The 25,325-nt window shown below is 36.1% G+C and overlaps 1 protein-coding gene across 3 annotated transcripts in view; it reads right to left on the reverse strand.

Annotated features, from left to right (window-relative positions):
* The window catches only part of LOC131160380 (meiotic recombination protein SPO11-1), a 37,486-nt gene that overhangs the window by 11,560 nt on the left and 601 nt on the right, over nucleotides 1-25,325 (reverse strand). For 2 of the 3 annotated variants that reach the window (XM_058116019.1, XM_058116029.1), the window contains exons 3-8: nucleotides 21,175-21,248; nucleotides 20,895-20,996; nucleotides 13,987-14,060; nucleotides 13,513-13,529; nucleotides 12,447-12,516; nucleotides 12,334-12,370 (exon numbers count right to left, since the gene is read on the reverse strand). In XM_058116019.1, coding sequence (XP_057972002.1) covers nucleotides 12,334-12,370; nucleotides 12,447-12,516; nucleotides 13,513-13,529; nucleotides 13,987-14,060; nucleotides 20,895-20,996; nucleotides 21,175-21,248 — 374 coding nt within the window. Of the gene's footprint in view, nucleotides 1-12,333; nucleotides 12,371-12,446; nucleotides 12,517-13,512; nucleotides 13,530-13,986; nucleotides 14,061-20,894; nucleotides 20,997-21,174; nucleotides 21,249-23,418; nucleotides 23,476-23,551; nucleotides 25,315-25,325 lie in introns of those variants that run through there. The other variant, XR_009138018.1, reaches the window with a different exon arrangement.

Here is a 25,325-nt window from a genome sequence, read left to right on the forward strand (position 1 = left end):
TTTTGGTTATTGCACGTTGGATTGCATTTACCCTTTTTGTTGATGTCAAAAGGAGGAGAAATATGTGCAAAATGAGATATATTGATATGATTGTTTGAGAAATACTGAAATGTGTATCATTGGAACATATATTCAGGCACAATTACTATACATGAGTTATTGAAAAGCATGATATACGTTGCAAATTCTAAATGCTTGATATTACTCTGACATAAATGTTAAAAGCATGATATTCTGAACATGTGATATATTATGATATGTATGAATGACTTGTTAAGAGTATGCTTATTGTAAGGGAGAGCCTTTTAAGGCTTTCCCATTTTTGCTCCTTATTTGTCATCATCAAAAAGGGGGAGATTGTTGGCCTAACAAAGCTTAATCTCATTTTGATGATAACAAATCAAGGTTATTTAACATGTCTTTGTGAGTATAAGTTTCAGGACTCAAGTGATCGTATGGTTTCAAGTGGATATACCTAAAGAATCTGAATGGAAAATCACACTTAAAGCTATGAGACATGAGAAACATGAAAGTTCAAGTCATGTGAGACATGAAACTCGTTGAAGCAGTGCATAAACTTCAAAAGACATATTAGAAGCTTCAGAACATGAAGACTTAGACACTAAGATAGGAAAATCATATAAAAGTCTCATGGAAGTACTTCAAAACTCAAAACTGATTGATTGAAGCTCCTAGGAAATGTCATTGGACTTAGATACCTGATTTTATTCATGGAAAATATTTTCTCAAAGTCCAAAATGAGTTTTCAAATGAATAAATTTTGGAACCAAAAATCATTGAAAAACAAGTTTGCTGAAAGGAAAGGCGACAGTGGTGCTTCTGTGTTTGAAAATATTCAAACAAAATAGGCACAGGCGACTGACCTATCGGGCACAGTCAACTGACCTTATTCAGACTTTCAGAATACACTGATTTTAAAGGAGCACAGGCGACTGATGGGAGTGTTTAAACGTTAAACAACGCTGATCTTGTTTCCAAATCTTGCGTGGATGGTTTCCAAATTGAGATAAAATTCAAAGGAAAGTTTTTAAAACCCTAGTGCACTATATAAACTTATTTTTCTCGCACATTAGGGTAAGAATATATGGAGAGAACACAAATGGCATGCATATTTTTCTGTTTACTCTATTGCTGTGTTCTTATTGCGAACAAGAAGAAATTCTGATCTGTTCTTTTGAATCTTACACGCGTAAATCAGATTTCTGGTAATATACTTCGAGCTTCAACTTTCATATTGTTTTTGAAGTATTATTTTTGAATCAAACGTTGTACTAATTTGCTCGTTTAAGGAGCTTTTTCTTGTACCAGCAAGTATTTGTTGCTTCTTATATTTTTTATGGTTCAGGGGATTGAATCGTTGCCTAGCGGGAGGGGATTCTCGTTAGAGAGGCGAAATCCACCTTTGAGGGAGAGAGGGTGTAACTTCACCTGGTAACGAAGTTGGTAAAGGAAATCCTCACAACGTGTTGCTGGAGGCAAGGACATAGGCTACGGCCGAACCTTGTAAAAACAACAGTGTTCAGCTTCCTCTTCTCTACTCTTTTATTTTCCGCAAGTTATAAACTGCGTGCACAATTTTATTTTTATAAGAACTTGCTGAATATTATTTCGTGCTCAATATTAAATCTTGTTGAATATTTGAGGTTGAGTTAAATATTTGAAAATCTATTGAAAAAATGAATCTTGTTAAATATAGTGAACTTGCTGAACATATTTTGTTTGAAATGGGTTTACAACTTTGAGTTTGAAAATAAATAATCTGAGGAATAACTTGTATGTGAACATATTTTGTGAATGAAGTATATGTGCTGAAGCTAAACAAGCATTTTACAAAATTTGTTTTGAAGGAAAATACATGTGCTGAAAGTAAGATCTTAATATTGATTTTCATTAAGGCATAAATCAATCACTAAATTCATTCTTGAGTACATTTTTGTGAATCTTCTTGAATTAAGCTGAAAATCATAATACGAACAAGTATTCAACTGAATGTGTTATCTCTTATTGTAAATTTAGTTTGTATATCCATAGTCATATCTAAAGGCTTGAATAGTTAAGGGTTGAAGTATTTAAAATTCCACAAATAATTTTTAACCCTCTTTGGGAAATACATCCTAATTTCACCAAAGCTACAATGCCACCTAGCAATGCACAAAGAGATGGGCATTGGACTTACTGTCTTCACAACACATGAAGCACATATCAGGACTAAAATCCATATAGGGTCTTCTCCTTTGAAGCAGATCATGCATGTTAATCCTTTCCAAAATCACAGTCCAAAAATGGATATTACACACCTTACCTACACAAATTTAGTATACGAAATAAAGAGAGGGTAAATATGTGTAATAGCTTTCCACAAACTTTCTGAAGAACATCTAGAACCCAGGGATGGTGTGCTTTAACTCCATGTATGCATCTTCTTCAATTTATTCTTTACCTTGCATGATACCAAGGTGTAAGCGGAAGCTATTGAATCTTATTTGCATTAATTTGTTCATATGTACATCCCAATATATAATACGATTACCTATTCTAAACAAGGAAACAATTCCCTTACTGAATAATATCAAATCCCCCATATTTACCCACTTTCCTAATTTGTGTATTATTTACAATGATACTTGGGATTGCGATTTTAACACTCCCCCTCAAGTTGGATCATAAATATTAATCATCTCCCACTTACTAATAAGATCATCAAAGCTCTGTCGTCCCAACCCTTTAGTGAAAATATCTGCAGTTTGTTCCTTGGTAGGAACATAAGTCATACAGATAATTCCTTCTTCAATTTTATCTTTGATGAAGTGTCTGTCTACTTCGACATGTTTAGTCCTATCGTGTTGAACTAGATTGAGAGAGATGCTGATGGCTGCCTTATTGTCACTATAGAGTTTGATAGGAAAGTTCACCGGGACCTATAATTCTTCCAAGAGTTTCCGTAACCACAATCCTTCACATATCCCTTGAGCAACTGCCCTGAATTCAACTTCAGAACTACTACGAGCCACCACATTCTATTTTTTGCTTCTCCAAGTTACTAGATTTCCCCAGACAAATGTACAATAACCTGTGGTGGACCTTCTATCTTCCACTGATCCTGCCCAATCTGCATTTGTAAAGATCTCTACTTCCTTGCTTTCATATTTCTTAAAGAAGAGTCTTCTTCCCAGGGATGCCTTGAGATATCTAAGGATCTTGTACACAGCATCTAAGTGGGTTTCTTTTGGTGAAAGCATGTGTTAACTTACTACACTGATTGCAAATGCAATATCTGGTCTAGTATGTGATAGGTAGATTAGCTTGCCAACCAATCTCTGATACCTCTCCTTTTCTACTGGTTTTCCACAATCTTCAACCCTCTTTACTGCTTCCATGGGGGTTTCGCTGGGTTTGCATCCCAGCATGCCAGTTTCAATTAGGAGGTCAGTAACATACTTTCGCTGAGAAACACTAATTCCCTTTTTCGTTCTCGCCACTTTCATGCCCAAAAAATACCGCATCTGTCCCAAGTCTTTAACTTCAAATTCAGCAGCCAAAACTTTCTTCAATTTCTCCATCTCTATAGTATCATCACCAGTAAGGATTATATCATCAACATACACTATTAGAATTGTTCTCTTACCTCTTTCAGACTGTTGGAAGAACAGTGTATGGCCTGATTGCTAACCTTGATTCTTTAGTACTTTTGCGAATCTGTCGAACCATGCTCTGGGAGATTATTTGAGGCCATATAAGGATTTCTTGAGTTTACACTTTGTTTTCTTCACCTGTTTCACTAAATCCTAGTGGTACAGTCATGTATACTTCCTCTTCTAATTCTCCATTTAAGAAAGCATTTTTAATATCAAGTTGTTGTAGTGGCCAATCTAAATTGGCTACTAAGGACAAGAGAACCCGAACTGTATTTAAGTTTGCCACTAGTGCAAATGTTTCCGTATAGTCAATGTCGTAAGTCTATGTAAAACCTTTCGCAACAAGTCTGACTTTATATCTTTCAACTGTTCCTTCAGAACAAGTCTGGTTTTATATCTTTCAACTGTTCCATCAGATTTATATTTCACTGTGAAGACCCATTTACAACCCACTGGCTTCTTCCCTTTCGTTAGATTTGTCAACTCCCAAGTTCCATTTTTTTCTAGGGCTCACATTTCTTCCATGACTACCTCTCTCCATTTCAGTATTTCTTGAGCTTCCTGAATGTTCTTTGGCATTTTCATCCTGTCAAGGTTAGAGACAAACGCACGATATCCTGTAGACAAGCTTTTATAAGACATGTATTTAGACCAAGGGTATTGAGTACATGACCTAGTTTGTTTTCTGATTGCAATAGGTAAATTGATATCATCAGGTGCCGGATTATCAGAAAAAGACTCAATTACCAGATCGGGATTAGGCATGGGCTCATGGTTATTCGGAGCCATCACCGGTTCCAACGCTCTTGGTGCCTTAGGTATGAGATTCCCCCTATCCTTTGTTTTCGGCTTTCTTGAGTAAACAAGTATGTCTGCGTTGTTTTGCTCTCCTGTATCTCCCCCTGAGGGTAAGTGTTCTGTTGTGTTTGGTAGGTCAGGAAGTAATGCAATGGAAGACTCGATAGATGGGTCAGGGAATGAAGCAACCGGAGGGAATGACGGGACAGGAGGCTCAATAGGTGGTACTGGTTTAGATGACGCAAATTCAATAGTAAAGTGGTCAAAGGCTCAATTTGTGTATTATTTACAATGATACTTGGGATTGGGATTTTAACACAAGTTATCAAAATCTACTAGTTCTATTAATCTCTTGACAATCAGATTTAATTTTTTTCAAATATCACCATGGGTGAAATTACATTTCATATATTCTGTCTTGTTTCTACTTAACCTAAAACCTTTAGAATCTAAAGCTTCTCTCCATAATTTTAACTTAGGTTCTGCTCCACTTCTAGTTTCATCAATCAAAACAATATCACTTACAAACAACATGCACCACGTATCCACATTTGAATACGCTTAGTTAGTTCATACATCACTAATGCAAAAAGATTACAGCTCAAAGCAAATCCTTGATGTACACATATTGTGGTTGGTATTTCCTAAAGACTCTCCACTTGTAGTTAAGCAAGTAATTTACTTTATCATACACTTTCTTAATGACATAGGTGTATCTACTATGTTCTCTTCTTTTTCCTTTTATTTTTATAATAAAACAAATCTACTAAAGAGAAAAAAATTAATTACAATGGAACGAAAGATAAGAAATCCTCCAAAAAAGAAAGTGTAAAAAAGAAAAAGAAACTAACAAATTCCATCAAAGCTGCTCTCCAATACCTTTGAATTTCAGGCAGCAAAAGATCCCCAAAAACCCCAAATAAGCATGCCCAAAAACAAGCAAGAGTAATAAAATTTTTCCCAAAGCAATCTTGGAGAGATATTCTAATCTTTAAAAACTCTAGCATTCCTTTTGAGCCATAGCAACCAAAGAATAATAAAAACAGCACAATCCCAAAAATATCCTTCCTCTCTCTTTCTTAAAACCCCAAAACTTCACCTTCAGAAAATCGTGAATGGTATCTGGAACTGTCCAATCCTCACCTGAATATGAAAACAAGTTGTTTCACATGTACCTCACTACCTTACAATGAATGAACATATGGCTAATAGTTTCATTTTACTCATAGCACAGCATGCAAATATTTGGGCTAAGGGCTTTTAAGGCCTCCTTATCTATAACATATCATTCATATTGATCTTGTTGATAATTAGAGTCCAAATGAAAGCCTAAATTTTAAAAGGAACTTTTCTTTCAAACAACTTTATGTAAAAGAAAAGGACTAGGATTTGTGGACTTTGTGACTGTGGAAAAGAAAAGACTTTGAAGAGGACCCCCAAACTGCCCCCCCCAAAAAAAAAAAACAAACGAATTTGGCAAGAAAGAATCCAGCACACCCAGTAAACAAGTTAACTCATCAACCTCTCTTTCATTGATGCTCCTAAAATAATAGAAATCCCAAGAAAAAGAGTGCCCCCTCAAAAGAATAGAAAGCTGAAATTGGTGCATTGTGAACAAAAGGAAGTCTACACAAGAACAGCTCCAATAGCTCCAATGAAGACTCATCAACCCTAATATCCTAGAAGAAATGGATTTTATCCCCATTTCCCACATTGAAATAAGTGAGAGGAAAGAAAAGGCCAACAACCTAGGAAACAAACTTCCAAGCACTCGTATGAGTGGCACTGCCACTCCCCTTGGAATCCCAATTTACTCTTTATTACCGGGGGCCATAAGGAATTAAATTTTGAAGGAAACCTTCATACCTTTTCCACATTAAAGATATGTTCTTAGAAGCTAAACTACCAAGCCCCAAACACCCCACTGACTAAGGCCTCTCAACAACATCCCAACTAAATATGGTCCCTCTTATTCTCGCTAGTACCTGCCCATAGGAGATCTCTTATAATCTTCTTCAACTTCCTAACCACCCTAAAGGGAATTTTGGAAAAGGATAAAATCAATGAGAATATTAGCAAGTGAAGCACTAATTAGAGTGAGTCCACCCCCTAGTGGAAGACAAACCTTCTTCCACCCCTCTAATCTTTTCTCTACTCTCTTAATCATGAGGTCTCAAAAAACATTTGATAAAGGGTTACTCCCTAAAGGAAGACCAAGATACGACAAAGGCTGAGTTAAGGACTCACAACCTGAAAAATATCTAAAATTTCAAGTTCCCTACTACATAAATTGATTGCCGCTATCTCATTCTTGGAAGAATTAATCTTTTAACTTGAAATTTTCTTAAAAATTCTAAGCAAAGTTAGAACCTAGAAAAATTTCATAGCATTATTCTCAAGAAAAAAGATGGTACAACCTACAAATTAAAGACGAGACACCTCCACCCCCTCCCCTCCAAATAAAGGCTGATAATAACCCCCGAACCCCAGGCTTGCAACACCTTCACCCCACTCTTTCGTTTTTTTAGAACCCACTATAGAACTTTCCTAAGTACTATATCATAGGCTTTCTCTAAGTCAATGAAAACCATGTACAAGTTCCTCTTCTTTTCCTTAAACTTTACCATTAATCTTCTTAAAATATGTATAGCTTATGTAGTTGATCTCCCAAGCATAAAACCAAACTAATTTTTTGAACCCTCATTTCTAACTTTAGTCTTTGTTCAATTACCCTTTTCCACAATTTCATGATTCACAAGCTTAATTCCATTATAGTTATTACAATTTTTAGTATCTCCCATTCTTTTATATATGTATTAAAGTGCTCTTCCTCAGTGTTTTCTTACTTCTTACAATCCTACAGCTTTTCCATTTTTAATTTTTTTAATGCAAACTTACCTTCATTAACTCTAATTTTGCAAATTAATATAAAATTTTTAACATTTTCCTCATTTGTCAATTCTAATTTTTTTTTTCAAAATATTTCCAAAATAAATAAATAAAAAATACAGTTCGGGTTCTCCTATCCTTGGCAGCCAACTTGGATTGGTCACTGCAGCAACTCGACATTAAGAATGCATTTCTAAATGGTGAGTTAGAAGAAGAAGTCTATATGACGATACCACCAGGTTTCAGTAAGAGAAGTGAAGAAAACAGGGTATGTAAACTCAAGAAGTCCCCGTATGGACTCAAGCAATCTCCTAGAGCATGGTTCGACAGGTTTGTGAAGGTGATAAAAAACCAAGGATATCAACAAGGACAATCATATCATACTATGTTTTTTCATCAGTCTAAAAGTGGTAAGAAAACAATTTTGATTGTGTATGTTGATGATATAATCCTAACTAAAGATGATACAGTGGATATGGAAAGATTGAAGAAAATCCTAGCTGCAGAGTTTGAAGTTAAAGACCTAGGACAAATGTGATACTTCTTAGGAATGGACATTGCCAGATCAAAAAAGGGTATCAATGTCTCTCAGCGAAAGTGTAGTGACCCGAAGAATAATAGCATTTTAAATATTAAAGAGGGAGAGAAAATAGAAACAGAAACAAAAGAAAGCCGTAGACTTCGTCAACGACATTGCATTTTGGAGATAATATTAAATAATCATAAATTCAGGATATTGCCCAGCTTCGTCGACGAACACAGGGTCTCATCGACGAAGGTCTTCAGAATTTCGTCGACGAACACAGGGCTTCGTTGACGAGAAAATACCGAGAGACGATTCAGGCTGCTCTGAACTTCGTCGACGAACACAGGGCATCGTTGACAAATTTTGTGAAGGGATCGTCGACGAACACAGGGTCTCGTCGACGAACCTGGCCCTATCAATAGTGGAAACCCGGGATTTTTACCATTTTTCACCGATCTCTCTCTCTCCTCTCTCTCTCTCTCTACGTCTCCCTCTCCCTTCTCTCTTCGATTCCAGCCCCACCAGTAACCGGATCGATGATCCGAAACTATCACGACGCTCCTAGCGGAGTTCTCTACGAAGTTGCCGGAGTGGATCGTCAGGAAAACAAAGTTGAATTTCATCCCAAATTTAGGACAAGGTCTTTTATCCAGATTTTGACTTCCTCCCAGTTATAGAAAATGATATAGGCGGAAAAATACTGATGTTATGTTCTGGCATATGTTGGTTTCAGGGTGTTTTTGTAGAAGGCTCTACAGGTGTTAGGCTTGCATTCCCTATGGGCTTTTCAAAGTTAAGGTAAGAGAAATATGCTATGCTAGAAAATTTCTAAATATTATACAGTGTATTTAATTACGAAAATTACGTATTTAAGTATGGTGTGGCATGTGAAAATAAATATGGTATGAGTATATGTTCTACGAATGCTAGCTTCATGATTTTTATGAATTTCAGTACCATGATTTTACAGATATTAGTGCCATGATTTTACGGATTTACGTACTATGATTATGTGAACTTCAGTACCATGATTTTACGGATATTAGTACCATGATTATATGAATTCCAATATTACGAATATGCAGTTCCATGTTATGATTATTCAGATTTTAGTACGTTATGCAGCATCATGGTTATTATAGTTACTTCAGAATCATGGTAAATCAGATAGATATGTATAGAAATGTACTATATGATATCAAACCCTGTTGGACTTGCAGTTACAGAGCACGGTACCGTTGCTACAGATACTATGTTACTTTACGAGTACAACCACCTAATCAGATATACGTGGTAAAGTCGACCACCTAGGCCCTTGAAAAAGTTAGGCTCCCCATCCAAATATGGGTTGACGTGGGCAGGTCGACTGACGGAGTTCAGTGATTTATTCCTGATTGGCCAGCCAGGGTAAATCCAGCCTACGGGCCGCACAACCTCGTCATGAGGGGCATGTCATGATACAAATAACCACAGGGAACAGTTTCAGTTATTATTACATACGTATGGATTTACTAGTTCAGGGACCCTACTTATGTACATTAGAAGTATTTTGAGTTATACTTACAATACTGTTATGTTAAGCAACATGGATAGGGGATGCATTTTCTTACTGATACTGTACTTAACATATCCAGTTATACATGTTTATATGAAATCAGATTTAGCACATTATTATAAGCTCATTTGCCACACACTAGTAATAGCATATTTCTTCTTACTGAGCGTTGGCTCATCCCAGTGTTGAAATATTTTTCAGGTGATCTAGGTAGGCAAACAGATCAGGCTCGCAAATAGAGGAACGTCTGTAGTGCCCTATCAGCAGAGTAAGTATCATTTTGAGAGCATTTTTGTGTAGCCCTCACCAGTTGAGGTTATTTTGGGAACAGTGATACATGTGTATTCAGAGATCACATACTAGCACTCTGGTATTGTACATAACATATATGGATGTGTTTATTCAGTTTCTGCTTCTTGCTGCTTAGGTTTATAGACGGGCTTATCTCAGTAAGGTATCAGAGCATGTAGACAATCATAATATAAAAATAAAAATAAAAATCAAAAAAATCAATTTATTAAGCAGGTTGTTACAGAAAGTATATCCTTGATCTTCTAACCGAAACTGGCATGCTTGGATGCAAACCTAGTGAAATCCTGAATGAAGCAGTAAAGAGGGTCGAAGACTGCAAAATACCAGTTGAAAATGAGAGGTATCGGAGATTGGTTGGTAAACTAATCTACCTATCACATACCAGACCTAACATTGCATTTGCGGTAAGTGTGGTAAGCCAACACATGCATTCACCGAAAAAGACTCACCTAGATGTTGTGTACAAGATCCTCAGGTACCTCAAGGGCTCTCTAGGCAAAGGACTCTTCTTCAAGAAATGTGAAAGCGAGGAAGTAAAAATTTTCACAGATGCAGATTAGGCAGGATCAGCAGAAGATAGAAGGTCTACCACCGGATATTGCACCTTTGTATGGGGAAATTTGGTAACTTGGAGGAGCAAAAAACAGAATGTAGTGGCTCGAAGTAGTGCTGAAGCTGAATTCAAGGCAGTTGCACAAGGGATATGTGAAGGACTGTGGTTACGAAAACTCTTGGAAGAATTACAAATTCCAGTGAAATTCCCTATCAAATTCTATTGTGACAACAAAGCCGCCATTAGTATCTCCCTCAATCCAGTTCAACATGGCAGGACTAAGCATGTAGAAGTGGACCGACATTTTATCAAAGAGAAGATTGAAGAAGGAACTATCTGTATAACTTATGTACCTACCAGGGAACAAACTGCAGACATATTTACTAAAGGGTGAGCTTGACAGAGCTTTGATGATTTCATTTGCAAGTTGGATATGATCAATATTTATTATCCAACTTGAGGGGGAGTATAGAAATCCCGAGTATCTCCGAGAATCTTGAAGTAATTTAGGGAAGTATATATTGTATATTATTGAGAGAAATTCTGTTAGGAAATTGTTTCCATATTTAGGTCTTCCGATTGTATTATAAATATTGTATATTGGTCTGTACAAATTTATCGAAGAAATACAGAAATTCATTCTATCTTCAGTCTCCTTACCTATAAGAAGTCATTCATATTAATCTTGCTAAAAGTTAAAGTCAAGATGAACGTCTGGTCTTAAAAAGAACCTTAGCCTTTCAAATGACATTATCCCAGGGAAAAAGAAAATGTAGAAAAAAATACTTCAAAGAAAACTTGAAAGAATCCCCCAGCCAAACCCTAGAATCACTCCCCAAAAGAGGAACAAGAGTCCAAAAGCTCTGCAAAGTAATGAGTTCATCAACCTTTCTTTCATTCCTAAGAAAGTGAAAATCTCAAGATTTCTCCCCCCACAAGAATAAAAAGAAGAGATCAGAAAATTACGAGTGCAAGATAATTTAAAAAGCTCATCAAGGCCTCCAAAGTAACCTTCCCCATCCAAAGATCTTCACAAAACTAAATCAAATTACCATTAACTGTCTTGAAGTGAGTGAGAGGAAAAAATAGTTGCACAACCTAGAGAAGAACTTCGAGAGACTCACATAAGAAACATTACCATTTTCTCTAGTATCCCAACCATTCCTATGAACACCATACTTCTAAATTTTAATGACCTTGTGACAAAGAGAATTTGTTCCCAAGGGGAATCTCCATAACCATTTCCCAACTAAAGAAAATGTTCTTAGAAATCACATTTCCAAGCCCCAAGCCCTGGTTTAGGTCTTCCAACCACATTCCAACCAATGAAGGGGTCCCTCTTATTATCTCCAGATCCAAGCCATAAGAAATTTTTTAGCATTTTAGAACACCAACAACCCTCACAAGAACTCTGAAAAAAGGATAAAAAAATAAACAGGGACATTAGAAAGGGAACCGCTCATGAGAGTACCCCTAAAGACAAAACTCTCTTCCACCCCTCTCATCTCCTACCCAGAGTCTCAACCAACAGATCCCAAAAGGCAACTGATGTAAGGTTATCCCCTAAAGGATGGCATAAGGGAAAAGCCAACCCAATGTCTCACAACCTTCTAAAGCCTTGAAACCATCCAAAACACCATGATCCATATTAATATCAAGCACCCCATTCTTAGCCATGTTGATCTTACACTCGTGAAATCTTCTAAAAAATTCTCAACAAACTAGAGACTCTTTAGAACTTCACAATACTATCCTCAAGAAAAATATAGCATCATCTAGAAACCGAAGGTGAGACACCTCCACCCCTTCCCTACCTACAATAAGACCTCTAGTCACTACCAAAACCTAAGCATGAGCAAATATGACTATATGTTATTGACAATTTTTTACCAGATTTGAATTCAACAACTCTGTTCTCTTCCCCATATTTTAATTGAATTTGTTTTTTGTTGAAAAAAAAATTCTCAAGCAATAGAAATCAATTCTAGAGGGGGAAAAAAACAGATATCAAACTACCGTATGCTCCACATAGTTATCTAAATACCTTTGACTTCTTCAACGTGCACAGGAACAGGGTGCACCTGCAAGTGATCCAGATGAATAGATTTAGTTAGGATAGTGATGCCATTAATCATAACAACCTTATTCTTTCCTCACAGTGTTAGGATTATTTATGCAATTGCATTTCTTTCCGGCTTCTATGAATTGTAACCACCCCATCACCAACCTATAACATGAAGAACAGATCAATAAATAAGAGAACTATCTGCATATCATAAAAATGTAAAATGTAGCATCCAATGCACAAGGCTACAACACCATCAAGAGTTTGGGGAAGGCATGATGTACGTGGTCTTATTTCCATGCTTGGAGAGACCATTGCCATGATTTGGACCTCTGACCCTCAAGTTTGGATACAACACCCTTACCATTGAGTCAAGGCTTGTCCCCCCATAACTTTAAGGAAAAATAATTAATAAACATGTGTAATTAGTATATTCAAGATACCAACTCAATGAATGGAAAATGATGATTTTCTCTTTGGATATTAACCACATCGCATAGAAATAGCAAATTTAAACATGGGGAATGTATAGACCTCCAGAGAATACCAGGCAAAAAAACAGGTAGGTAAAAAACTACAGCTGCAATTATTACACATTTCACATTATGTCATCACTGCAAACGATTATTTCAGCATGACTTGAGCAAACATCTCTTCGTCAACTAAATAGAAACAGAAAATAAAAAATCTAAGGTCAGTTGAAAACTGAAAGTCACTGGAAAACCATAGTTCAGCATTAGTATAATAATACAGCCTTTATGATGTTTCTATATCCTATAGCATGAAACCACTCATCAAAACATTCACACTACTACATCAAGAACAAAATTGATAGTTTGGCTGAAGTATAGAAACATACTGGTACAACATCATATGCCGATGGTACAAAACCACGCTCATAAACATACACTTGGCTCCACTAAAGACAAAATTGAATGATCCAGTCCCATTTCCATATTTTTTAGAGGCCAGTATTTAAGTTTGTGCCAAGTCATTCTTCAAACATTGCCCTCATTAGTTGTAAAAGACACATAATTTTCCTAACAAAAGAGCATACATGGATAAATGTGAACAAAATTTAATAATCATAACATAAAGAGAATTGAAACAAGCATGAGTACAATCTTGCAGCCTGCGGCAGTATTAGCAGATTCCTACCCATTTCCAACAGAGACCTGCCAAAAAGAGAAAATATCCAGTCAATGTCCTAAGAATAGTGCCCTGCTTCTCAAAATTATGACATAGCTTACAGAATCAATATGAAAAATATGAGGCTACTGCTAACAATACCCTTCTTAAATTCATTTCCATAATTGTCTACATGATGACTATATATGAAAACTATAACTCCAGAAGTCACCAAACATCTATGAAAACCAAGAAAAGTTAACACATTCCTTATCTGAGAAATACCTTGTACAGGCCATAATTCCCAGGAAACACACATACATGCACATACAAACACAATCAGAATTTCCAATTCTTTGTCTCTATTGTCTGAGAGTGGACTCAAATGAGTAAAAACCATGTTCTAACGTTGCATTTTATTCAGGCTACATCTCTATTGAGCTACAATTTTGAACCAAAGAAACAAAATTGAGAAAGATCAGGAAAAAAGATAACACTACCCACCACATTTAAGTTGTGACGACTGCACTGCATAAGGATGCATATGTCATTGATTGCCCGATCAACAACTGATTGCTCTACATCACAAAATAAATAGAGGCTTATATGCCAAGAAAATTATGAAGAATTACATTTTGAACTTATTGAAGCAGATAATTTATTATCTATACAAAATTATTGAGTTCCAAAAAATATCTCAATCATGAAATCATGGAATTCAGAGTCTATGATGATATTGCATCAAAAAATTGCTTACATTTATTAAAAAAAAAACCTAGACATCCATTTTAATGCTTCATATTCACATGGTTTTAAGAGGTAGACCAGACCAGCCAGTCCAATTGAATTCGACCCAGTCAGCTCAGTCAAAGTTCCAAAACTAGAGCAGAAATGATGAAAACAGGTATCGACCTGCCAAAAGAGTCCAGATCGGCATCAATCGATCAGAGCCAAAGATGGGTCAATCCACCCCTTGCTCAAAAAGGAAAATCTGCATCAATGATGTGCTGATGGACAAGGTCAAACCCAAGACCTCAATGCAGAGTACTTCAATGGCTTCCCACTACACCACTTTCAGTTTTTGGCTTGTGTATGGGGTAAATAATATATTTAAATAATAAGAAATAAACACACTCTCATGAACTCATAACTATTTTCCATATACTGGCAAGCTGGAATTAATCAAGTAAATCCTATAAAGCACATATGGTCATCAAGCTTCAGCTCTTTCTACAAGAGTCTGTCTTAGCCGAGCTAGAAAGGAAGTTTAAAATCTTTCTTTGGAGCATAATGACTGTAATTCACATGGTTCCAAGGTTAAATGGGAAAGAGTATGCAAACCACTAGGGGAGGGAGGCTTGAGTATAAAACGGTTATCTGAGTGGAAAATTGTATCAGCTTTAACTTAGTTGGCATTTTTGCTGTACAAATTTTTTTCTATGGGTGATATGGATACACACATAGAGTCTAAAGGGGAGAAGTATATGGGAAATTAATGCCACCGCAGGGAAATCATGGACATGGAAACAAATTTTCAAAGGTTACGCTTTTCCACATATTAAGCAATTGGTAATGGTAGATCCACCTTCCTATTTTCTGACAATTGGAATGTTCACAGCCCTATCATCACATATTATGGAAATCATTTGCCACTTTAGCTTAGGCTACCAATGGACTCGAAAGTGAGCTCCATTATGCAAAATAACAACTGGAAATGGTTAAGAACATTGTCAGCAAGTGCAATCCATCCCAGAAATGCATTAAATTTCCCACCAAATATTGAAGCTGAGGACAGAATTCATTGGGATTTAACACCAAATGGGAAATTCTCTTTTGCTTTAGCTTGGGAAGTTATTGGAGGCAAAACAAACCTGTAGGTTGGGCAAGTTTCCTGTGGTTTAAACACTGCATTCCTAAATTTTCTTTGGTAGCATGGCTGGATATACTGAATAGACTTAATACACTTGAGAGGGTTGATAAATGGGGTAGATTATCAGATTCTATCTGCAAAATTTGTTCTTTCTTGTATTGAGACAAGAGATCACCTGTGATGTGAAGGATCTGCAGCCATGAGAGAATATTGGGGAGAGAGAGAGGACAGGAACAAGGAGGAAAGAGGAGAGAAGAAGGGAGATGCAAGGGAGGAAGACACACGTTCACCTATCAATTCAAATGCAACGACCTCCTACATGGCTTTCACATACTATTTATAAGAGAGCCTCTAACAGATGAAATTGCACATATACCCCTAAAACTACATAAAATTGAAACACGCCCTAAAATACATAAATATTACAAACAAACCCCCTACATAATCCTATTACAAGCAAACTAATAATACACATAGCAGGCAACTAATTAGCTAACCACATCTGGGTTTAGGCCCAATCATCCATTGACCCCATTTTTTAACATAAGCCTCCAAATTGGGCCAAAATGATCCATCCAAATACCCGCTACTCCCCCTAAATCAACCTGTTTTTTGATTGTCTGAGCTTTGGGCAGACTTATATGATTGCTGATGCAGAATTTAACATTCAAGAGCCTTCTTTACCTTGAGAAGATAATATGAGATGGCTATCCTCATTGATTAATACATGTTCTGATGAAATATGCAAGCTGACATGGACAGCCTCTGTATACAACTGTTGGAAAACAAGAACCCTGCTTATATTTGAAGAAGTTATGTAAATGCTGATATGGTTGCAAGGCAGGCAGTTTTAGATATTAAAGAAAGATGTTCTGCTGGATACAAGGGTTTGAATCACCAGTTGCAAACTAACTAGTTACTAATGCTCGGCGGGTTGTTGCTTAATTCTTCCTAAAAAAATAAAATAATAATATATTTTAATAATATTTAGAAACATAAGAAAAACAATACAAAGTTTATTTACATGGTTGTTAGTGATTGTTTTTAGCTTTAATTGGCTAGTATAGGTGATTTTAGTCAACACTAGCCCCTTGCACAGACCCAGCATGTAATTTTTTTGGTCTATCAAAAAATTATAATTGAAAATTTTAATCTAGCATAAAATACTAAAAACAGATTTTAATTAAATAATTTATAATTGGCTTTGTGACTTATTAAGAGGACTCACACATGACAATTGATCATTAGGGAAGTTCAGTGAGTCATTATAAGAAGTTATTAGTGAATAAATTAAACTACTAAAATGACTCATGTTGAATATTGTTTTATAATAATGGAGGACATTTCAGTAATTCACTTGACCTTGTGTTGACTTTTTGAGTCCGATCCATGGTTTTGATTGTGACAAACTGCATGTTACTAATGTGTGTGCCTAAGTACTTGAACAGGTTAATCATTCAGATCACACACATGAAAGTAAAGTGGAAACCAAAAAGGACTTAAAGCACATTATCCTAGCTGATTCCATGAAAAGTCAAGAGCAAAAGAAGAAGATATTTGTTTTAAGTGTATATATATTTTTGTTTCATTATTTGGTCTGTAATAATTTATGATCTGTAATAACTGCATCACATGCATAATAGATATTTATGTTCAACATGACCATAGGGAACCAAATGACCGTAGGGCACCCTTCGGTCAACCGATGCCGGATTTTTTGGGATTAACTCAAAGACCATAGATTGACTTTAGGTCCCCAAAACATCGCATGAAAAAACCCCCTATAACTTAGAATTAATTATTATGTGAATAGGGGTGACTTCAAATGAGATTAAGACTTGAAATCTTGAATGCACAAAGTTAGTGTGTTCGGTCGCCCGAACCCTAACATACAGAGCAGCTTTGGTCGACCGAACCTCCTCAGGGTCAAACAGTTGACCATCTGGTCGACCAATCTTAAAATGAACATCAACACTCTGGTCGACCGAACTGGCACGTGGGGATTTCCCAACGCCTTGGTCGACCGAACCTCCAATTATAATATGACCAAGTCGACCGAACCTTGGAGGTCCAAAATCACCTCAAAAGTGGTCGATCAAAACCTTAGTTCAAAAATGTCCTAGTTGACCGAACCCGGTAATCTGGTCGACTGAACCTTAAAAATGGTCGACCGAAACTCTTGGGTTGCTCAAATTTTACCGAGGTTAAAACGTGGTTAATTTTTATAAACCCTATTTAAACTTTCTCAAAAATACCAAATAGGTCCGGAACGGTTATATTTTTTTGGGTGTCTACATATACCCCCTCATTTGGTTTGATTAACAACTGATTAGGAAAATCATTAGTCATAAAATTCTCTGAAATTCTTTTTGCTCATACTACTCATTTTGAACAAATTCTTTCAATCTTTCAAAATAGATTTGCTTACTCTCCTCACTCTTTGATTTGAAAAACTATTCTTGAGGAGAATCATTTGTTCATACTCCTTGTTTTACAAAAAGATTTCAACTTGAAAGGGAGTTTGAACTTTTGAGTATTGTGCATATTTCCATCCATTTTCAAGCAAACAACTCTCATCTTATATAATCTTTTAAAAGCTATTTTTGAGAGTTAGCTTAGAGAGTTTTTCCCATAGTATTTTATATTGATAAATATTGATTGGGGAAAACTCTAGATTTGCTTAAGGTCTTGCATCTTCATTGCAAGTATCTAAAGCTTGCATATTTTTATAGATATATATATATATATATATATATAATTATATTTTTGCAAGCTTTTATCCTAATCTTTATTGGGCATTATATTGAAAAATATTTGTTGAGAATATTTGATTAGGATTCCCAAGTTCCTTTGATTATTTGTTAATCATGATATCTTGAATCAAAGGTCTTACTCACACACATTGGTATACACAAATTGTTGTGAGTTGATATTTTTACTTGACCAATCTTACCTAAGCATAAATACTATTATCTGTGAGTGCATTGATTATTGTTTGAGCGCATCGGTACATATCTGCTTATTATAAAAGCATTGTAATTGTACATGTTGATTGTATTCAAATTGTTATATCTATTGTATTCCCGACGTGTGGTCGGAAGAGGGAGACTTGCCCTATAAAAAGTACTGGATTGGCTTTGACCCAGTTAGGAAAACTAGGTGCACCATCCTGTTAAGGTATTGTATTAGGTGCCGCTCCACCCGTTAAGTGAGCCATAGTGGAATCCTCTTACTTGTGAGCTTGAGGCGGGAACGTAGGCAGTATTGGCCGAACCCCGATAACATATCTAGTGTTAGTTTTATTTTCCACAATTTACTTTTTGCACCTGTGTGTTTATGTTTATTTTTTGAATATTTGATTGGGTTTGTGATTACATAGAAAGACTCTAGGTTTGTGTAATACTACTTGTGGAATCTGGTTTAACCTAGGAGAAAAGTTTTAAATACCCAATTCACTCCCCCTCTTGGGAATACACCAATTCCAACACCTTGACTAAGTAGTATAGATATTTGTAATGTCCTAAGTTCCAACTTGTTGCTCATGTTTATTGTGTGCTATTTAAAATAAATAAATAAATGTATTCCCTATAATAGGTGCTATTATCGTGTGTTTATCTCTCCACAGGCTATCAGGTTGTACGTGGAGGGGAGTGTTAAGCTTGATATACATTGTTGTCCCACAACCTAACAGCTTAAGCTTTTAGGCAAGTGGTAATCTAACATATATTATCATTATGTCATGCTAACATCACTGTTTCAACCACCTACATGACCAAAATGTCTAGCCAACTTGGTGGCTTCACCAGGGTGGTCAGCCATCCAGATTTAAACCAATATTTTAATCAAGGCAAGGCATGCCTAAAATGGCTTGAGGCTTAAGTTAAAAATTACACAATCCTTAAAAGGCTAATGCATTACATGCTGAGGCTTACGCATTTCTACAAAAGGCATGCCTTTTGCACTTTCTAGATGAGTCTTATACATTCTAGGTGTGTGATTCACAAGTTAGATTAGGCTAGAAATTTTTTTTCACTCCATGTTTATATAAAAGGAATGTCATAATATGAGTTGATTTCAACTACAACTCATATTATCACATTCCTTCTATATAAATCTCAATGATAGAGAGATTGATTAGTTGGCTCTTTGAACCAATTTGCTTGATTGTCTTCACGTTATCTGGGGAATGATAAAAGGGTTTGGAGCTTGGATCCTTCAGCAAATTTCTCTTGTAAATCTTTTTTCTCTTATTTGACTCACAACACTAATGAGGATCCTTTTGGGTTGTGCTCTTTGATTTGAAAAGCTAAAGCCCCCTCAAACATAAAATCCTTTATTTGGACAGTGGTACTTGATAAAATTAATACTAATGATGTGCTTCAGAAGAGAAGGCCTAATAAGGCCCTATCACCGGATGTTTGTGTCCTTAGGGCCCTATCACCAGATGTTTGGGTCCTTTGTCTGGGTAGTGAGCATACCATCTCACATTTGTTTCTTCACTGCCCCTTTACTTAGGTTGTATGGAATAAATTATTTGGTATATATGGTGAAGACTGGATTTGTCCCTCCACTTTGAAGACTTTTTGCTCCATCACTTTTAGAGGATTTGGAAAAGGAAAGGATAGGAAAGCCTTGTGGCAATGCACTATAATGGCTGTTGTTTGGTGTGTTTGGTTGTAGAGAAACACTAGAATTTTCAAAGGGGTGGTCACAGCTAATAATTTGGTTCAGAGTAGAGTGGTTTATCTTGTGTCTTTGTGGGTGTCCTTCGCTGTTTTCATCTTGTTTCTCTGGGAGACCTGCAGCAAGACTGGTTGGCTCTGTTTCATTGACTTGGTTTTCAGATTATGATGATCTCCTAGTGTAATTTTTTGTTTTTTTGTTAAAGAGAGGATTTCTAATGCTCCAAGTTTTTTCTTTCTTTTCTACTTTTTCCTTTTGTTGTGCATTCTTACCACTTTTAATAATTTTTCTTTGTTTGCCAAAAAAAAAAAAAGAATAATACGATTTGATTTCTAAAACTCTTGAACCTCAAACTTCCAAAATAATTGAGAGTTGTATCTTTGGATATTGAAAATAATTTGAACTTTGAAATTTTATAGCTATCTCTTGTAATGATTTACTTAATTTGCAAGATAGCAACTTTTGAATGGCCAACAAGTAGTTAGAAAAATTATATTTGCCTTTTTTTTACATTATTTTTATGATTTTCTTAATTTTTTCCTTATTTTTTAAAATATACGTAATTTATTTACATATTTTTACCTAAAAATTAAATTCTCAAATGGCTTACACCCCAACGCTAAGGCTGAAGCCTCGCGTCTTAAGGGCTGAAACGCCTCGCCTTATGCAGGCCTTTAAAACATTGTTTAAAACCATAATATTTCACAATCCATTTTTTGTGAAATTTGAATCACCAACACAACAAACTTTAATAAAAATGCCTAATATTTTTCAAATTCCACATTAAAATTATCATGTAACCATAACTTCTGCATAACTCAGAGAAATGATGAAAAACTATAGCTTAATCTAGCTTCACCTGCAAATACAGATGGATGCATGTAATATATATCTCTTTTTGACCCATGTCTATTTTCTTGCAGAAGTTGCTGAACAATCAGGAGCACCCTCAGCAAGACATCTGGAAGAGAATGCAGCAACCAAATGAGAAGATAAGTTGGCTTTATATTTGTCCTTTTCCCACTTTGTTTGGGTAGGAGATCCATAAATTTGAACCACATAGGATTCAAGAATCTCCACATCAGAATAACAGAGTATGCAACTACCATGACTTCATTCACACACCAGCAACAACTCACCTAATCTACGTGCATGAGATTCCGTTTGAAGAGTCAGAATCTCCTTTCCCTTGGGCAAATGAGAGCTGCAGCAGCTGCATATAGCAATAGCTAAATATGAAATTGAACCTTCACATAATGTGAATCGACAACAGTAAACATTAACAAAAAACATTATGTTATTAGGGGAAAAAGCCTTACATTACTATGCACTTCTAAATGGACATCTTATGATTTTCAACACCTTGATTATCAATGTTCATGCTTGTTGAAACCATATGAGATGAAACTAAATTACTTTGTTTAACCCCTAAATTAATAATAGGTTTTTTCTAAAAACTCCTAATCCATAGCACATCAACATCTAAACTTTGGATTTGATAATAAGTTGCAGTAGGCCCACTTCCCTATGGGGGGGGGGGGGGCCTAGGCAGGGGGGGGGAAAAACCTGCAATACGTACATATAACTATAACTTCATCATAAACCGCCAAATGATTAATTGAATTCATAACATTTATTGGTAACTTAGACACCCACACTACAAAAACACAACAGAAACTCCTCTACAGGTTCTGAATCTTGGTCACCCTGGCCAGGGTGAGGAACTATCCCTGACACCATAGAATCATAGATGTAAACCATTGAAGATCTTTTCAGCAGCTCAGATTGCAGGTATTAGGCCTCAGTCCCCACCATACTTAGAGCTACAATTGCTATTAATGATCATGAACTCTATCGCGGGCAGCCATCTTCACCACCAATGGAAGCACCATCCATGGTCTACAGCTGTTATTGCCATTGATCTAATCCTTGCTGCCACAACCATGAGCTTCATTACAGCCAGGCACCGGCACCATCAAATGAAACCCCGTTCATGCTAGGAAGGACTCGTACATGGATCAAATCACAGTAGTGGGTAGCATAATGAATTGGTAAAAGGTGTAGCAGGAAGCAAGAGTAGCAGATGTTACATAACAGGAAGCAGGTGTAACAATCATGAGTTTTTTTCAAGCACGCGCAACCTTATTTATATTAGTGTATTTGCATGTTTTAAGTTTTTAACCCTTCTTAGAAAGAGTCTAAGTGCATTTTGTATCCTTTAGTTCAACTAAGTTGTTTGGTAAAAGCAAGAAATTTACATTTGTTTTGAACCATCATTGACATGTGTGTGCATGTGGGTGTGTGTATTTATACTTTTTCATTATTCTTATGTGTGATAATTGGTAAACAAAATCCATTATACACTAGACACATAAGACATACGAATAATACAAATAATCAATAACTAGAAAAGATTTGAAGTTGAAAAATATAGAACATAAATATCAAATAGCTAACATTATCAAAATAAAATATTTTCTTAACAAATTAGTATTATCAAAATGTTAATTAATGCATAGTATTTAAAAAGAATAGTAAATTTTATATCATTATCATCCTCATTATAATCTTTTTCCTCCCTCTCTCCACATAGTATATTGAGAATGATTTATGAAAGGGGGAAAAAACATAAATGAGAAGAAAATTTTTTTTAAAAACAATTGCCGTAATAGTCCTATAGTGGTTACGTAATGGCCATAGTGGCCTTTAAGTAACTGCCCAGTCCGTAACAGCTGCTATGGCCATGATTTTTCTTCCCACCAATTTCAAGGTGTGTAACAATATGGGGAGCCCCCAAAAACTGTAATATAATGGTCACTTCTGCTATTTAAAACCATGGACTCAAACCCCCCAGCTTACTAACAATTGCCTATCAATGACCATGAGTTTCATCACAACCAGCCGACCTCACCATCAATTGAAGCACCATCAGCCCATCCACAGTTTAGACAAAATTGTGATCCAGCTACATGCGATCCCAGCTTATCAATTTATTCATGATGTATTCATGGGCATAGTTATACTATTCTTTCTTGACCACAACATTACCCTACAGACATGGGGATAGCTCCAACCATGAGCGGACCTCTTCGTTGCTGGCCACCAAGCTCTGGAAAACATTAACCTCCCTCACTATACTTGAAGCTACCTAGGCCACCACTCAACATGAAATCAAAAACTGAAAGGGATGACCAAACGATCTACATACATGTGCATGTTAGTGGAATGTAATATAAGTTATGTGTATTCATTTCTTGTACAGGTTAAATCAGTGTAAGTCTTGGATTTAAAGAAAAAAATATAAATATAAATATAAATAAAACTCCTAAAATGTGACTGTGCTAGCAAGAGGAAATTCAGAACTTGCTCAATATAAAGATTACTGTGTCCTAGTTGAATAGTTCGTCCATCCTCCAAAGAGTAGAAAGCTTCCAGTTTCCCTGTGCATTAGACCAACAACTATGAGCAACTGGGCGTCAATCCTTCTTTTATCATTTCATTGTAAAGGAGATTAACCTTCATTTTATCACCCTTCCAGTTGTAGGAAGCAATCAATGATTTGTAAATGCATATAGTTGGGACTAATGCTCGATCTTTCATTATCTTTAAATACTTTTCAGCTTCAACCAGTTTTCCACATTCACATAAGCTCCTTATCAATGAGGTAAAACCCAACAAACCAGGGGAAATCAACCTGTACTCCATTTCATAAAAGAGCTTGAGAACCTCCTGAACATCACCTTCTTTCCCATATCCATCAATAAGATGGCAGTATGTGTGCTCATCAGGTGAAAACCCATCATCTAATAGAAGGGTTAGCATCACATTAGCTTGCCCCACACGACCACATTCACAAAGCTTTCTTACCATCTCGTTAAAAGCTGAACAAGTAGGAACAAGTCCTATCTCCATCATTTTCTCACAGAATCTCAAGCTTTCTTCTAATCTTCCTGCTTTAGAACATCCCAAAATGAGATGATTAAAAGTCTCATCATATGGCTTCAGACCCATGTTTCCCATTTCCTGCATCAAGTAATTTGCTTCTTCAATTCTTCCTTCAGAACAGTAGGCACCTATAAACAAAGTGTATATGAAGGGATTAGCACGGAAACCTCTCTTGACCATTTCCTCATAAACCTCCCATGCAGAATTTAAATTTCCAAGTTTAACTTTAGCATAAACAATCAAAGAGTAGGAAATGGTATCAAGAATCATGTTCCTCTGCAACATCCTCTTCAATAGCACCATCCCTTCTTCAATTCTTCCTTCTTCAAGGATTCTAAAAATCAAACTAGTATTCACAATCACCACAGGGGAGCACCTCTTCCCATGAATCCTATCCAAAATATCAACATATCTCTGCAAATTTCCTTCCTTGCAAAATGCGCTAATCAGAGTATTGATGGTGGCTTCATTTGGGTAAATCCTCCTTTGTATCATGTGCTCATAAATCTTCCAAACCAGAACATTCTTCTCAGATTTTTCAACAACATGAATCAAGGTGTTGAAACTGATCAAACTCAAAGAAATCCCATGTTTTTCCAAGTAGCAACAAACATCAAAAGCCACCTTAAGCATCCTCAATTTCGAATAAGTCTGTACCAACAAATCGAAGACAAGGGGCCTTGAAGAAGCAATCTTATAGGTGGAAAGAAGTGAATCCACAAGACAAAATCTGGACGTATCTTTTTCAGTTTTCTTCAGAACTGATACAAGCAAAGCTCGGGCATCTGTGAGCATCTGTGCTCGAACCAAAATGTGAATTGCAATGCTATAAGATTGAACCCTGTGTTCAAATTTTTTACTTTTTGACCAGTGAAAGAAACCTAGAGCCCGTTTTGCATCAGTTGGTTCCTTGAAGTGCAGCAATACTTTCTCAACAATGGAACTACTCAACTCAACTGAATCAAATCTTTTGCTCACAGTGTCCCAACACCAGCCTTTTCTGAATGCATCACAGAAGCTCTTAACAACCGAGTCGCCCGCTTCAGTGTGAAGTAATTCAGCTACCAGGAATGGATGACTAATGCGGTAGCAACGCCGGGATGAACAACTAACTGAACGGTAAAATAAAGACGGAAAAAAACGACCAGATAAACTCATGATTCCATCATGAATCAACAACTTAAAAATTTACGATAACACACTTTTTATGAATCAAGCATCCAAGCTTGCTGTCGCAAACAATTGAAAAAAGCTCCCAGTACACACAAGCCTCATCATCAAAACAAGATCATTTGAAGTCCAAATTTAGAATCACAAAAAATTCTCTATCAGGTACACAAAGAAT

This window comes from Malania oleifera, chromosome 1, assembly GCF_029873635.1.
Source record: "Malania oleifera isolate guangnan ecotype guangnan chromosome 1, ASM2987363v1, whole genome shotgun sequence".
Lineage (NCBI taxonomy): Eukaryota > Viridiplantae > Streptophyta > Magnoliopsida > Santalales > Ximeniaceae > Malania > Malania oleifera.